Source organism: Sipha flava, unplaced genomic scaffold (genome assembly GCF_003268045.1).
Source record: "Sipha flava isolate LNK unplaced genomic scaffold, YSA_version1 208_pilon_pilon, whole genome shotgun sequence".
NCBI classification, from domain to species: domain Eukaryota; kingdom Metazoa; phylum Arthropoda; class Insecta; order Hemiptera; family Aphididae; genus Sipha; species Sipha flava.
The window spans coordinates 447,558-466,113 of record NW_020272815.1 but is presented as its reverse complement, the minus strand read 5'-3'; the positions used below and the strand labels follow the sequence as shown (position 1 = coordinate 466,113).

The 18,556-nt window shown below is 27.0% G+C and overlaps 1 protein-coding gene across 8 annotated transcripts in view; it reads right to left on the bottom strand.

The window, feature by feature from the left end:
* Positions 1-17,645, bottom strand: part of LOC112682659 (protein alan shepard) — a 73,585-nt gene extending 55,940 nt beyond the window's left edge. For 5 of the 8 annotated variants that reach the window (XM_025553334.1, XM_025553327.1, XM_025553330.1 and 2 more), the window contains exons 1-3: positions 17,076-17,644; positions 16,850-16,975; positions 15,059-15,184 (exon numbers count right to left, since the gene is read on the bottom strand). In XM_025553334.1, the coding sequence (XP_025409119.1) occupies positions 15,059-15,154 (96 nt within the window). In that variant the 5' untranslated portion in view covers positions 15,155-15,184; positions 16,850-16,975; positions 17,076-17,644. Of the gene's footprint in view, positions 1-15,058; positions 15,185-16,849; positions 16,976-17,075 lie in introns of all 8 variants that reach the window. The other 3 variants (XM_025553328.1, XM_025553333.1, XM_025553332.1) reach the window with 2 other exon arrangements.
* Positions 17,646-18,556: the final 911 nt, after the last annotated feature.

Genomic DNA, 18,556 nt, shown 5'->3' with positions numbered 1-18,556 from the left:
GACAGTTATATCACAGTGAACCACTTGAATGATAATTTTTTCTTCTTTATATTGTTACGCACAAAACTAAATAAATCAAAACTAAACTAATCACCAAATTATGTATACAGCAGATAAAAGATATAATATATTTTACATAAATATATTCTACCAAACATCCGGTTTGCTTGGACAGAAAACCACAAATTATAGAAAACACTTTCCACAATTATTATTAACCACATTTATTAGATTAAAATGGTTTGATGTCATACAATTCTTGGAAACTCATAACTAACTATCCAATACTAACGATTTTTTTGCATACATAAAGTTTAGACTAAATACTATCATAACATAAATAAACATGTTTATCGAAAATCAAAGTTTACAATTACACAATTCGTTGGGGCTTCGATTCAATTGAACATTTTTTTTTCAACAATTAGAACTTGATTTCATTTGTGTTATAACATTTAAGTTCAAAATTGCAAGATCATTGTATAAAATCAAAACATTTATACAATTCAACTGTAAAATTGAAAGTATTTTATCGTAATTCGATTAAAATAAAGAATAGTGAAATTCAATCCAAAAAATTCATAAGCTAACGTTCATAAACACTGTACAAATACTCAATTTTAAAAATTAGTTGATTTCACTTATTTGGATAGAACTAGATCTAACTGAATAAATATCAAGATTAAATCGATTCTGCAGAGGATTTAAATTGGATATACTACTGGAGAATTTTTTTTTAAATTTAAAAGCAACATTGTACACCATTATGTAAAAATAAGATTTTGAATGAAAATACGTTATTATAATGTCTAGAATATATAAATTAATAGGTTATAAATATTTTTTTAGTATATACGGACTTAAGTCATAAAGCTTAATATTAAGAATATTGCGTGTGAAAAAGTAACAAACATAATACAATAAATTAGTCATTACCAGAGCTCGGAAGTTCTAGCAAATGCATGTTTTTCTTGGTTCATCTTAGTACATCGAAAGTAAGATGCAAATATGTTTCTCACTACTCGGATATCATACACAAAATTTAATTTTGCTATTTTTTGCATATTTACGGAATTATTTTTACACAATGTAGGAAATAATCACATTTTGTTGATACTAACCGATTTACTTGGTTATGTTTTTAAAAAATATTTTAATTATTGGAAATAAATAGACCTCATCAAATATTATTTTATGTTTTCGTCGACAATTTGATGTATTAATAGTTAGTGACGTTATTGTTATTCCCTTATTATATCATTGCATTAGATTATCAAACATTTTAATAATCTAGGATAATTTCCAAGGTAAATATATAAAATAATTTAATAAGTATATTTTTAGAAATATATTTAAGTAATTTAACATTTTTGTTAACAGTTTATAATTCAATCAGTCCAGACTGTTTCTAATGAACCCAACAATTTGTAAAATTACATTTTTTTCAAGTTAAATGCATATTTTTTGATTTTTCGTGCTATTTATAGTGCATATTTTAGAGTTTTTAAGTGCATATTTAAGAGCTAAAAAGTAACATTTTTAGTGCTACAACTTCTGAGCCTTGGTCTTTATAACTGTATATTTAAAAATAAATATATAATATAAATTAAACAAAATAATAAACTGATAAATAAAATTAAAGGCATAAGTATTACTCCAACCATTAGAAAGTTAGCAGGCGAGTTAGTTAAAAATATAATTTGTACTTGAAAATAATAGATAAAAAGGTATAGAATCTCTAGGCATTAAAGCTATTAATTATAAAACGGATTAAAGAAAGTATTTTATAACAGATAATTTAACATAATAACGGTTTTTGAAAAAAATAAAGAGAGCAATAATATACGACGATCAAAGAGTAGAAAAATATTCAAAAAATATAAAACATTGTATGACCCATAAAGGGGTCTGTGGATATTGAACTTAAAAGAGATAAAATGTAAAAAACTATTTTGAACGGATTCTAACATAAGATTTTGTTTTGACTTATTATTTATTCAGATGAGAAGATAGTACTCTACATTGAATCGAACAATACAACAATAGAAGATTTTTAAAGGAATAAGATCTAAGAATGAACCTCAAGTATGGTTAATAAATCCTAAGATACAAAAAGTTTTATTTTTGATCGTTTCAGAAAAGAAAAATTTAATTTAAAATCAAAAGTTATAATTAAATCCTTAAATTGGAGATTTAACTGGATATTAAAATAAGAAATAGAATATTGAGAGTTGATAGGATTTTAGAAATTTTTCATAAATTTACATTTATAATTATTTAAAATAAATTATTTATAACCATGCAAGTAGGTTATTAATAACTAATTATAAATTAATAGGATCTTGTTCAAATTGTATAAATACTTACTCATGACTAAGTTGCTCCAAAAAATAAATGTAATTTCAAAATATATTAAGTATAATTTAGAAGTAATAAAAATAATTTTATATTTTAAAAATATAATTATTGAAAAATATACTAATATAAATGTAGTTAAACTATCAAATTATTGCACGGCCATGAAAAATAAAATGCATTTTATAAAACAAGATAAATATGAATTGTACTGTAATGTAGTATTATGTACACATTGATAATTTAAGTCTTAAAAAATATTTTACTAATCAAATTTATCAACAATGACTCAGAAACGTTCTAAAACAAGAACAATTATGTCAAACATGTATTAACTATTAAAAACAATAAATTGAAATATGAATAAATTAATGAGTCATTTGATTTCATAACCATAGATTTGTTTATAGAAAATCAACTTTTTAACAAACAAAAATTATTTAAAATAAGTATGAATATTAATAGTTAAAACTATACTATGAATTAAAACAATAAAGTATGAAGTATGAATAAGGTATTCCGTATGGATACACTTATCATTAGCTAATATATAATATATTTATTGAAATAATAATTATTTGACGTTAAGTGGTATAAAGTATATATAATTAGTAAACAACAGTGGAAAAACTAACAGGAAAAAAGTAACATAAATAAGAAATATCATATAAGTACATTAAATAAATTTATTAAAAAAAAAATAAGTATCAGATTCGAAAAGATTCCAATCGGGAGTTACTGTAACATAAACGCAAAAAGCACCACATTTCCATGTATTTCTGTTTCAAGATAAATCATTGAAAAAATAATGATAAAAAAACAATTATAATTTATTTAGATTATCAGTACTCAATTTCCAATTTTACGATGTAGCACAAAAAACTTTTTTTGGAATCAATAAAAAAATCATACTTATAACTTACATTACTTTTTTTCTATACATTTTTCTATTGTACTATAATAATTATCCATGCTTATCCACTAATACTAGTACAAGACTACTACGTAGCCCACTTAATGTCGAATAGTTAGTAATTCAATAAGTATATTATAGGGTAAGTAATGATAACGTGTATCCATATCAAATACCTTGGGTCCACTAACAAACTAAACACTACATTGGCTATTCAAATAACCAGAAATAAGGGATATAGTTGTGTAAACGTAGAACTACAAGTTAAAAATAAGGTGATTTATGCATTTACCTTGCAAGCATTAAATAAATTACTGCGAACTTAGTGTTAAATATATACCACACAAAACATTAAAATATTTTTATTTTTTTTAATAGGTACCTATCGTCGAACATGATTATTACTAATCAACATAAAAATATAAATTTGTATATTTTAACGTATTTATTACAATAAATATAAAATATTACATTACGTTGCTTTTAAACAAAAAAATTTTAATAATCCCCACAGAATTTTCAATGAGTCAAAAATAATTAGTAATATAATATATTGTGGTAAAATTCTAGTTAATATACAAAGAAAGTTTTCACTAAATTAGCACTTAAAAGGGTCAACTAATGCAATAATGTTGTAAGGGAAAATATGTATACATTTTTAGGGATGATTGTTTTTGAATAAGAGAGTACCTATATCACGAATATTAAAAATAACCTGTCTCAAATATCAATGATTTGACTGGTAGGTAATTGCTCCTCTCTAGATATTCATTTCCACTTAATGTTGAAAGTACAATACTTAAAAATTGCTTTAAAGGTAATATAAATTAATTACTCTAGAAGTTACCTCCAGAATTAACTCAAAGCTAATTAAAATCAATAGTTTTAATTCAAAAATATTTTAACAGTTATACAGTCCAATTAACATATTTTAACCACAATACATATTTGGTAGTTTTTTAAATAAAATAGAAAATAAAAGTGGAATGAATATCGATATTATTTTTATTGTATTTTAATATTTCCGTTAATGATAGAAAAACTAAAAGAAAATTGAAAAATATCTATAGAAAAACTACCCATAGTAAATTTTCGACCTTAGGACAAAATTATATTTTTACTACAAATAAACTACTTAATATTTTAACAATGAAATAAACTTTAAATAATTAATCTATAGAAATAAAATGAAGATACTATATAGAAATACATTCCAACTCTTCATAGATTAAGGATATTTTTTTTTGAAACACCCAGTAGTTATAGATAATCTTATTGTATTTCATAAGTTTTTTTTTTTATTAAATTACATACTATTAATAATATTTACAATCTAAACTATATGTACAATGAGTAAAATTGTGGAAGAGCTGACAGTGATAGGGCGGTGAAAAGTAAGCTAACATTAGAGTTACCTAAACAGTGATATTAAGTGATCATGATTTTATGTTTATATAATAATATATAATCTCATCGATTAAGTTTTCAATGTCACTGAATAATATTAACTGTGACCTCTATAATAGTAAAATATTCCAATGTTTTAATATCATGACATAGAAATGAAATAAATATAATAAATACATAGATAATCAAAATAATTTCTTTTAAATAGTCCTTTTAATTAATATACATTGAATATGCTATAAATTCATTTTAAACAAAAAGTAAATATTTAAATTAATATTGTTAGTGTTATCTTTGGTTTTAGAATACATAGATATGCCATCATTTTGTTAAAATAAACATCGCATACGTGGACACGACTATTAGACTGATAATGCGGGATTGGTTCCCGGGTCAAATAAAATAAACGAATTAGTTGCCAAAAAACTACATACATCTGTTCGAATCGGTTCCCAAATAAAATTACAACTGTAACAAAATTTGTACGAATCGATAATCATATAATATTTTATAATGTTTGACGATAACTAGGAAATTGATAGGGTTGTAAATGGAATTTAGAAATAAATCACAGTAAATATTTAAATACTTTTTCGGATTACCTTTATTAACATCTGATATAATACAAAACGTTCATGTAGATGATAATAAAACTAGTACATGAAAAACTTGTTACATTTTTTGATTGTATACTTGAAAATTATATTGAAAATAATAATGAATTTTTACTAAATATTTGGGCAGATATGCAGTGTTTGAATTTTTGAGGTATGAAATATTTCATGTATCTAAAATTATAAATAGTCTTAAGTCTGTATAAAAAGGAAGGCAATTATTGCTGGTTGAATATATCATAATAATTTGTAAGCTTAATTTAGCAAGGTTGTATTATCATGAAAACTTGCAGGAACCAATTTGTATGTTACCTGTAGACAACTCAGAAACCAACTAGTAGTCGTCCTCATTAGACATCGCTGTAATAGTTTGCATTCAACTTAATAAAATTATTTATAAAATTATTTCAACAATAGAATAGAAAGTTATTGTTTTTATTGTTTAAACCCTGTTTTTATCAAATTAAATCCAAACGATTACAGCGGAGTTTAGTACATCTACATCCACGTAAGTGCTACCAATGTGAATAATATGGCGCATATGTATATTTTAAAAGTAACGTTTCTATAATATTAAACGATAAAATAATAAAATGATATCCATATGAAAATTTACCAATTGAAATAAGCTATTCAAACTATGAAATAATTAGAAATAATAAAATAATATTGAATTAATTCTTGTATTATCTGTATATCAATTATATTTCTATACTCAAAAATTGTTCATTGCACATCCAAATTTAATTTTCAATAAAAAAATTGATTTTAAATTAACTTTTGAGCCATCCTTAGCCAATTAAATAAATTAAATTATTAAGTAACCTATTAATAAAATAGTGATAAAAAACTGATTCATACCATAAAAAATATTTTTATTTTTATTTTTTAATAAATAAGACATACTATATTACAAAGTAAACTTAAAATGATTACCGTAATAGTTTTCTGAAACTATTAATTATTACTAAAATTATTAAAAAATATATGTATTATAGTATAAAAGTTGAATTTGTGGCTGTAAGACCATGTTTGTTGCAATCAAGATAATTCTTTCGATGCTCAAAAACTTCTTATAAAATAAATTAAAATTGGTCTTGGTGATTTTACGATTAAGGTCTTGGATCAATGCAACTCCTCTTTCTGCCTCGTCATTGGTTACTCGACAATTTTTAAAAACTTTCTCCGCTTCTAGATAACTTTTAAACTTATACCAGTTCACCACGTCAATTTCACAGAAATTTTAGACACAAAATTCTATGAAAATTGTCATAATATTCTTATTTGCTGCCAAATCATAAAGCTGTACATTTTCTAAACCTTGTTAGTTGATTTTATATCGTACGTTGTAAACTTCTGGAGAAGGGTTATTAATCACTAATAATTGTACTGAGACCAGAAACCGATGGCTACTCTAAGATAATGAATTGAAAAATGAAATCCCTTCCTAAAATTTTCAAACCTCTACAACTGAATACAAACAAAAAAATGAAAATATACCACAAGCTCTAAGTTGCTTAGTTTTAGCCTATAATTAATTTATTACTGCTGTTCTCTTTTAATGTAGTGCTATTCTTATGGATACAATGGTTAATTTTTTTGTAAATAATCTAATTGCAATCGATGGTCATAGTTGCCAAGTTCTTATTTTTTTTGAGATCGAAATAAATTACCCATGGGTTTTCCATTTAAAAAATTAAATGTATGCGTTCTATTTTATACGCATTGTATCTTCATTGAACACCGGACAAATGACATTCTCATATATTTCTTTACGTAGGCATTTAGTAAATTGCCCGATTTTACTATATGACTACGATAGATACATATATATTTTTTTTTTTTTTTTTTTTTTGTTATAAATCCGTAGATTTGTTTGTTGCAGCTCTCCATGCTTCTCTATCGTAGCACAATTCCTTCAGGTCTTTGTAACTTCCCTTATTCGTATCCTGCATTATCTGTGTCATGTATTCTGTTCTTGGTCTTCCTCTTGCAATGTGTCCTTCAACATCTCCTTCAATTATTTTCTTTAATAAACTCTCATGCCTTAAAATGTGTCCTATCATCTTGCCTCTTCTTGATTGAATACTTTTCCATATTTGTCGTTGCTCCTTTATCCTATCTAGTACTTCCTTATTCGTTACCTTCTCAGTCCAGGGTATTTTGAGCATTTTCCTGTAGCACCACATCTCAAAGGCTTCTAGCCTATTTTTTTCCGTTGAGTTTATTGTCCAGGTTTCGGATCCAAAGAGCGCTACGCTCCAAATATAACTTTTTAGGAATTTCTTCCTTATTTCCAGGCTAACACTATTGGTAGTTAATATGTGGCTTTTGTCTTGAAATGCTCTTTTCGCCTGTGCTATCCTACAGATTATATTTGTTTTGCTGCGACCATCCTCTGTTATATTGCTTCCTAAATATGTGAATTGTTGCACTTGCTTTATTTGTTCATTTCCGATATTTATGTTGAGTCGAACCGGATTAGTTTTACTGCAAACCATAACTTTTGTTTTCTTTTTGTTCAGCTTCATGCCATACTTATTTTTTAGTATTCTATCTATTGTTACTAGGGTATTTTGCAGGTCGTCTTCTCTTTCCGCACAGAAAGCTATGTCATCCGCAAATCTTAAGGCCGTCATCATTGTTCCTCCTATTCGCACTCCTTTCTGTATTTCTTCTCTCATTTCTTTCATTGCCTCTTCAATGTACAAGTTGAATAGCATTGGTGACAAAATACAACCCTGTCTTACACCTTTTTTTATTTTTGCTTCTTGCTCTTTCCCATCTATCTGTATTATGACCGTTTGGCTTTTGTACATATTATAGATAAATCTTCTATCGTTATATTTAATTCCGATTCTTTTTAATATTTTAAATAATTCCTTCCATTGTACATTATCAAAAGCCTTCTCCAGGTCTACAAAAGCAATGAAGGTTTCTTTGTTTCGTCTAATCTGTTTTTCTATCATTATCCTTAGCGCTAAGGTCGCCTCTCTGGTTCCTATATTTCGCCTAAAACCAAATTGATCTTCTCCTAGGTTTGCATCTATTGCTTTTTCTATTCTATTCTTTATTACCCTTGTTATTATTTTTGAAGCATGCGTGTTGAGGTTTAAAGTCCTATATTCCTCGCAGTTCATTGTCCCCTTTTTCTTGGGAATTGTTACTATAATGCCTTTCTTGAAATCATCAATTATTTCCCCGTTTAAGTACATTTCGTTACATATATTTCCAAGTTCTTTATTTATTTCTTCACCGGCACACTTTATTAGTTCTGCTGGGATTTTATCTATACCGCATGCTTTGTTATTTTTAAGATTTTCTATAGCAAAATCAATTTCTGATTGGAGGATATAGTCTCCTTTGTCTTCATCTTCTACACAGTTCTCTTCTTCTAGGACATTTCCATTAAATTGGTTTGCATACCATATATGTATTCTTAATTTATATATGTATGTGTGTATTTATGTAAATTTAAATACAGGTGCATACACAAAAAGTATTTATGTGGGGTTTTAGATTTATAAATTTTCATCTCTTCTTCTTTGTCAGCTTGACGATCTATTCGGGACCAACGCTGTACTCAAATTTTTTCTTTGTCTATCTCTGATACGCTGTCTGTTTTAATTATTAATAAATATTTGATCACTACGTCAATCCATCGAAGTTCGGGTCATCCTAAAGATTTCGTTTTATTTATTTTGTCGACCATTACTTTTTTAATTAACTATATGCTCTCTATGTATGCCCGAATCTTTCTAGCTGTTTTTTCCTAATAAAGGAGAGTATTTCTGGCTAATTATATGGTCTATTTATATTTTCTCTGTTTCTTCCTTCATAGGTCTGTATTTCCTGGTTAAATATTGGCCCGTATATGGTTCGTAACACTTTCTTTTACATGTGATAGAACTTCTAATATCGCCTTTGGTCAGAGACCAGGTTTTACAAGCGTATGTTATTATCTTAGTAATATCTTTGATTCTCAAGATTACAGTTTAGATCTTAGAAGTTTAATAATACTGAAATAACATCTATTTCCGCTCATGATTCGTTAATCTATTTCTATAAGCAGACCATTTTTTTTATTGATGTTCACGACTCTAAGTTCTTGAAATTATCAACTTTTTTTCAAATATATAATTATCAGCTTCTATATTATCTATGTTTGGCGATCTTCTCGAAACAACCATGTAATTAATTACATTTTATAAATTTTTATACTCATATAATCTTTAAACTATTTTTACTATAAAAAATATTTAGTAATTTTCCTGAATTTCGGAAGAGGGAGAGGTAATTTTTAAAAACTCCTTGTGTATACATCTGTATATATGTACTTAAAATATTTTCATTTATAAAAGGAAAGGTGAATTTAAAACAGTTTTCATGATTTAACCAAAGTTGAGAAATATTTGAATCATATTATGCAAGTAATTATTATTGAAATTTAATGAGAAAAACATTTTTTTAATTTGTAATTAAATTAATTATCTATAAATAATAAGTAAAATTATCTAATAGTGATTTCTTTTAGAATGCAGTTTCATAATTTATGAAGTTTCTCTTTCAATCTGTATTCTTTCATATTTATGGTATAATATAACTGTATTAAATTTATAATTTTATATAAAATTATTATTTTTAAATAAATAAAAATATTTATTAAGTTATACTTATTTAAGTACAGGTGATGTTGAATATAACTACTAATTTATTAATTAAATGTATATTATAACAATTAATATTCAGTTTAGATAAAAAGTATAAGACCAAAAATGTTTTATTTTTTTTATTATTATATATTTCAAAATATATATAATCTATTTGAAGATCTTTGAATGTTAAATTACGATTTAAATTAATTCAAAAGAGTAAAAAAAATCAATAATATTTTTTGTCTTATATCAAAAGAACCATAATACAATTGGTGATACTTAGTAAAATTATTCAGTGATTGCTTTACATAATATGTTAATAATTAATAGTTAACATTGAAATTAAAATTGAAAGTATAGTTTTTATAATTTAAGAAAAAGTTAACATTAGTCAAAACATTTTAAATAATCAAAAATATGAACAATTTGATTTAATAATTTTTTTATACCTCCCTTATCGACCATTAATTTTATTTTCATCAGACTTACCATCAGTTAAATAAATACAGTCAACTCGCGGTATAACGAAGTTCGATATAATGAAAACCTCGATAAACGTATAAAACTGTTGGACCCATGAAAATCTCGTGATATAACGAAAAATTTAATGTATTTTGGTCCCCTCGATAAAACGAAAATTTTTTGGCCAGATTTCACACAATGTAACGAATTTTTACAATTTCGTTGTACGTCTTACGAGTTTGTTTCAGCTATTATTATGCGATAAGATAATGTTCATGTATCTTTTATAAGATACATGTCTGTTAAATGTAAATTGTATTAAATATAAACATAAATTTGTTGCTATCGACAAAGATTTGGCTACCTGTAGAGTTCTCAATAATGATGAGATTTTGAATAAGACTGGTGACGAAGAGCCCCCGTAAGCTCGAATGTAACAAAATTAGGTCACCGTGTCGTCTTAAATTGTTTACAAAGACATGATATTAACGATATTGTATTTTGCAATATTCTAAATTTGGACAACACTATTAATCGTGTAAGCGCAAATGGATATACACAAAAAAAAACTGATTTTTTTTTTTAAAAAAAAGAAGTATGTATGTAATAAACAAAAATGTATGAATGTATCTAATAAAATATTTAATAATAATCTAATATTGCATGTCGGTTTGTTATTATAAAACCTAATAAAATCTAAATTTTCTTTTAAATATCGTCTAAATAAATTTTATTGATTTATGTTTTTGATATAATGAATTTCGATGTAACGAACTTTCAATATAACGTACTTTTTGCTCGGTCTCTTGAAATTCGTTATATCACGAGTTGACTGTATAACTTTCCATTTATTATTCGTATTATAATATAATTAAAAGTAATACCCCTAAGATAATGATTTTAATACTTTTAATCGAAAATAAGTATAGTTTAAAGTAAAAGTTATATAACAAATATAGTATCAAATAAGTATTTTGATATTGAAAATAATTTTAAAAAACATTGAAAATATTGTTGTAAAATATTTTGATCTAAAAAAAGTTCCTTAAAAAACAACACGTTACTACGGAAATATTATGGACAGAAGTATAGAAAATCAAAAATCAAAATATTTTATTTATATTTAATTATACAACTAATAAGTAATATCCATGGTTAACCGATAACTATGAAAATAATTACTAAGAGTAATGATATTAAAAACTTAATATTAATCATTTTTAACAATAGTATACTTCTCATATGAAGCTTTTTATGAAAAGTGATAAAAAATTTATTAAAACAAATTACACTATGTTTTATTTTTGTTCTTCATAAGAAAATATTTTAAAAAATAACGTATACAATTTATAATATCCGTTCTAAGCATTCATATATCTTATAACTTAACCATAATTAATATGGTACATATATTCGAAATATATTTTTCCACGGTCCGCAATCACACGGCAAGTATATTTTAAAAAACAGAAATAAAATAAATTTATTTAAAAAAATATGTATTGAAATATTCCCACAACAATGACAAGTAGGCGATGGATAATATTATGATGTTGAAATTAAGAGTAGGTAGCCAAGAATAACAAACCGGATATATCATACTATGTACAAATATAATAGGTATATTTGAAACTTATTTTAATACAGGGTCGTTTTTCTGAACAGTGGGAGGGTGACAAGAAATAAGAGAGACCATTTACGAATTAATATTACTAAAATATTGTATATATATATCCAAACTACGGGTCACATATACGCATATACGCTGTGTACCCGGTAGCTACAAGGTTGCCCATTTAAATTATACATGTGTTCATGAAACAGAGCATTTTATACTGACCAAGCGAACAACTGAGACCTGTTGGAATTTTAAGTACTAAAAATACGTAATATTGTTAAATAGGTACGTTAAAATACTAAAAACTTGTACCTAAGTAATTACAATAAACGATAAGTACCTACATACTTTAAAAAATATTTGACATTACATTAATGTTTTCTGTCTCGATTACAATTCAGGAATTTGAGTATAAATACAAGCTAATGACTAATACCTATTCTTATCAAAAACATATAAAAATAAATGTTACAAAAAAATGCATTAAAAGTAACAACTGATTTAACATGAAATTAGTAATAACTCAACGATTGCGCAAAAACTAATGATTTCATACTTCCCATTAATTAAAAAATCACGTAAAGTACAAATTATTCAAAATCGGAGATTATTAATTTATACTGAGACTTTTATAATTAAAAATCATAGATATCTGTCATTCAAATTCTTTTTAATGAAGGTATAATTATAAATTTAAATAGTTCAATTACCATTATTTCAAAGTTCAACATAGTAATTAGCTTAACGATTTATTTAACAATTCTCTGTAAATCAGTCTTTAATTTTTGTCCTATAATTATCATAATTACATAATATAATAAAATAATACGAGTGTGATAAAATATGTCCACATCATACATTTCTATATACGAATGTTATGATTAAAATGTAAAAGATACCTTATTTAGAACAAAAAATATTTTAACTACATTTAATACCAGACTGCATATAAATTGAAATTATATCGCACGTTTACTATTCACGCAATGCATTTGAAATTATTATTAAAATAATCACAATAGTTAATTTCCTTCAAATAAAAATGTTTTTAATCCGTAATAATAAAAATTCTAGAAATACTTATTTCAAACTCATTACGACATTTTTCCACTACTCTTAAAGTATTATTCAAGGCATTAATTTAATAGGTATTATTGGTTTCACTAAGAATTTATGTTATTTTCCATTATAATATATTCTTTTGAAAAAACTCTGAAGCAAATAACAACAGTTACATTTTTTTATCATTCATAATACTCAAAACTCGTTTTACAGTTTTAAAATAAATAAAATAAATAAACTAAACTTTTATCTATCCATGTACTATTTAGAAATATAATATAATTTCATTAATATCAATTAATCAATAGGACCTTCCTGTATACTTGAACTAACAATGTTTTGAATAGTCAATGAATGGGGTTTTGGTGTGGACAAGACGAACGTCGCCGACGACGATCGTTATGTACGATAAACTTGCCAGGCGTGTCCGACCACGCCTAAAATACCCGTTTACAACACATGTTCCGATTGACCACAGTAAATACTAATTACAAGTACTCAAATATATTCTTATAGTGGTTTATTATCAGCATACATAATTTTATCATATTACAACAAATTTTTTATCAGTTCAGTAAAATATACCACAATCAATAAATAACATATTGGCAGTACTCTCACATTCATTAACGCATATGACTTTTCGAAATGATATTTAAAAATATATTTCTAACAAAAAACTACTCCTCTATAAATAACTTATATTATAAAACAATTAGTTAATTTTCATTGAATATTATATTAAATTTATATTATAATAATAATACTATTAATTTTTAATAATAATTATATAACAATTAATAATATAATAAATTCGTAAACTTAATTTCCTAAATTATAAAATTCCAGGCCAAAAATATCGGGGAACTATAACAAGAAATTTAATTTTAATTTTATTTAAACTTATAAATTTTAAAAAAAGACCTAAACTTGTAAAAAGTCTGGCAATAAGATCTTACGATTAATCAATTTCTACTTCTTAAAAAATGTTATATGATAATTTAAATATTGTGTTAAATATTTGTGTTAAATTATAATATAATTAGAATTATTATTTCGTTGTTCCCTATAAAATCGATTGAAAGTTAAATTGAGATCACTGGAACTTAAAAAAGCTAGTTAATTATCAATAAATTCCATCAAGCCAACTAATTACAAGTTAAATATTGAAATTATTTATTTAATGTTTTTCAAAATAATACTAATGTATTTATTAAAACTATTTTATGAATATGTACTGGTATAATATCTACTGATAAAAGAATCATAAAGCTATTGAGTAAATATTCTCTAGTCCACACAAAACAGTGGTGTAAATTTAAATTCTCCCAAAGTTATATTTTCCCTTCTAAAATTTAAATAACCAATTGAAAACACAAAAAAAAATTTAAAATGATTTATTAATAAAATATAATAAATAAATATAAGCTCATACTCGTTCACCAGCACATCACCAAACTCAAAATTTCAAAGAGAAGATGATTAAAAAAAAACACTAAAAGTATACATTTGGCTTACAAAATTAAATTTTATAAATTGGTTACAATAAAATATTACTCACATATTTTATACTTTAGTCAAAAGCAAAATAAATATATACCATAAGGGAAGAATTTATGTATTTCTAAAATATAATTATCCCTCAAGTGAATATATAGGTATTATTAAAAGTTGTTATAAGTTTAGGTAAAATGGTATTATGTTTATTTAATACAATTACAATTTATATTTCTGAATAATAATTGCATATAATCACTGTGCAAAAACAAAAAATTTATAATCAACCAACACAAATAATAAATAATAATAATGTAAGAACTTTATTAATTTTAAAACTCAACAGATAATGAGAAAATTCATATACCTACCAAGCAAATCATAAAAATAATATTGAATATATAACTTTAAAACGTTTTAAATTTTTAATTTGATATCATATATTTTTAAAATAACTAAAACAATAGATACTTACACTTGAATAATGTGGATGAGTTGGCCTAGGAGTAGCATAATAAGTTGCAACTCCACCAGCATGTTGCATGGGATGCATTACTGTTGCGACTTGCATTCAAACAGCTTTTATGAAACTTCTATACAGCTAGAAAATAAAAAAAATATTATTTAATAACAATTTTTAAAATGTATTATTAAATACACCTTGACGAATTTAGTATAGTAATTTTTATTGAACCACATTTAATATATGTATATACGTTAAGATAGTCTAGAATTTCATATTTTTTCTCTAAAAATGTAAAAGTTAGAAAACATGTATATTTTATTTTCATGTATAATAATAACAGTGTCAATATTGTCATAATATAATATGCTTTAATAATTAATAAATATAAATTATGAATGATAAAACTAAAAATGCCTTAAATTAACTATACTTTAAGTGAATAGAGTATAAAGTATATTATATTAAAATAATAAAATAATATAATAGTATATTAAGATTAAAATAGATATGATTTAGTAATAATCAACAACTAAATAAAATAATTCTCTTTATAGAATAATTACATAGTATCTATTTTTAATAATTAAAATTGTCAAATATTTTTAGTATCCGAAAAACACTAATTGAAAATGATGACAATACAATTCTACAAACTATTAGTTTTAAGAAATTAAAATATATTAATACATTTCTTGCAATTTTTAGAACATTTTTTATAATATCTAATTAAAAACATTACATATTAAACTTAATTAAACTAATATGTATGTTGCATAAAAATGATCTAAAACTACAGTACATGTTTATTGAATTGAACTATTGGTATATTATTTATAATAATATTTATACATCAAATATAATTAAGATATTTTTAAAAATGTACAAGTACACTATACAGAGAATATAAATAGATGTGCCAGTCTGATTGGAACTAAAAAAAGGTTTAACTAATAACTTCAATACAGAAGTCTAATCATAGAAATATTTTATCAAAATAGTTAAAAATTATATATGTATATATTTTTAGTTGTTATCTTTGTTATTTACTCAACTATGTTTTTTATGTTGAGCTTTATCAAAAAACGATTGTCAAAAATATTTAAAAAATTATATTGTATATATTATAATAAATTGAGAGTAAAAATAATTAAAACCAATTTTAAGTATCACCTAAAAAACAACTAAAAACAACCTAAATAACAATTGATTAGTATTATCAACTAAGATGATATACATGTATACAATGTTTCATTTATCAAATATATAACTCTTATCAAATAAGTTTCTAAATAATAAATAAAAGTATAAGTAGGTCTTTTATTTCTTTTTACATTCTTTTTACAAATATTTAAACAAAACAGTAAATTTCTGTAAGTATACAAAATATAATATACATTAGCTAGTGATAATAAAATGTAAATAAGGAGTGTGCACCAGCATAATAAAGAATCATTGGTGGAGCTCCTTAACATTAAAAGATTGTATATGCTATATCATGTTTTAATTTGTTATTAACTAATACCAACAAAGAATATCATAATTAAAACTATACACAGCGTGTAAGACAAGAAAACTAAATACTGTGGAATCATCATCAAGGTCTGATTGGAAAATACAAAATAACAGTTTATAAATCACAACGGTTTAAATCTTTTAAACTCATTACTCGAATAACATGTTTTAATTGAAAGTATATGAACAACTCCAAACAACAATAAGTACATCTTAAGTAAAATGGATCTTAAAGCTTTACTGATCAATATTATGCAGTTATGGAAAATTCTCACAAGGTAAACTTACTAAATAAATATTAATCTGGGCACGTAACGGTATGGTTACAGTAAACTGACAAATTGTCCTGGTGTATTATCTGAACCTATGCAAGTTCACAGCAATGGCATTGTGTTCCAGGAAAGTTGATTCATCCTGTAAAAGGCAAACAGATCGTTTGATATTAGTTCTGAACTATAATAATCGCACAAACATCCATAGGACATAATATAAGGTCGAACGAATGATCACTCACCAGTCGGTGTGGACAGTTACTACTGAACATAGCAGTGACAGCAAAGGGTAAACAGATGCATTAAAGTGGTGAGTGGTGTGTGACGTATAGCTGATGCGGGCGACAGTAGACGGACACTTAAGTGAGGCGACGACGACGGCACGAGGAAAAGGCACTGAGCGGTGGTTTACGACTCGTGGTAGCGAGCATCAGTCTTTTGAGGCGGCCACCGAGGAGCGGCGACGTCGGAGAGATGTGAACCGGAGCGAGCGGAAAGCTGCTCGACGGGACGCACGACGGCTAACGTGGCGGAAACAGTCCGGGCGCCGTTAGCGCGCGATTGAGTTGGAGAAGGGCGAGCGAAACGAATGGCGAAAAAATAATGCTGAAGACTGAAGTCCGGGAAAGCGATTCGATCGGCACCGACTGACTACGGCGGCCGACGGAGAGATGTACTACGGATTCAGCGGATCGTTATCGCGCGTTCAATTAGAGGATAAATAAATAAATAAATAATAATAATAATAACAATCGCCGTCTAGTCGTCTACGGTCGTCGTCGTCGTCGTCGTCGTCGTCGTGCTGAGCGGCGGCGGCGGCAGCAGCGGCGGCGGCGTCGTCGTCGTCGGTCCGGTGTGGATAAGGAAACGCGCACGCACACTCTCGCAAAGCTTTCTGGCGCGTGCGCGCGCAAACGTTTAAACCCGGGCGCGCGCGCACATACGGTACACACGCGCGCGCACGCACGCGCAAGTTCGCTCAATGGCACTCTGTCGTACGCGGGAGCGCGTATGTGAGCGGGGCCCATACGCGGACGTACTCGCACGCGCGCGCAATGCGACGGATCTCACACGCCCAGTGGCCGCACCGTGTAACGTAGTAACCGATGCAGTGGTAGTATCACGTGAGGAGTGCGGCGCGGGCACAGGACCCATCCCTAGAGTAATAATAATAGCAACCAACGGCGGGAGGGGAGTGGGCCGGAAAAGAAGAAAAACGATCCCGCAACCCTCTGTAGCTTGGCGCACGACCAAACGCCCGCGCACCGCATCGTCTGAGCCGATCGATTATTTTCGAGTTCCGCTCATGGAACAGAAAAAGCTCTGCGTCGCGAAGGGATGCCCGCGGCGGTGGGACAATACCCTCGATCCGGGTCCCCCACCTTACGTTTTAACCGCTTTTCACTCATCGCGCTCTCGATATCTATTATTGTTCAAGCAGATATCGGTGCTGTTCTGTACGCCGGGCACGTCAACGGGACGAGCACGGGTGTTGTACTACGACAACATCTAAGACCGTGAGTCCGTACAAGATATCCCGTCGAATCGAACGTGCGCCCGCACAACCGAGTCTTGATTTTTGCAACCGGTACCGGTTGAGCAACTTTTCCTTAACCTCCAATCCATGTTAGGCTTGCGCACCGTGTGTGCCGGGTGTTAGACCCGGACTAACACTATCGTAGGTCCTAACCCTCTAGTCCTTACAGGGCCGTTGTTCAGTATT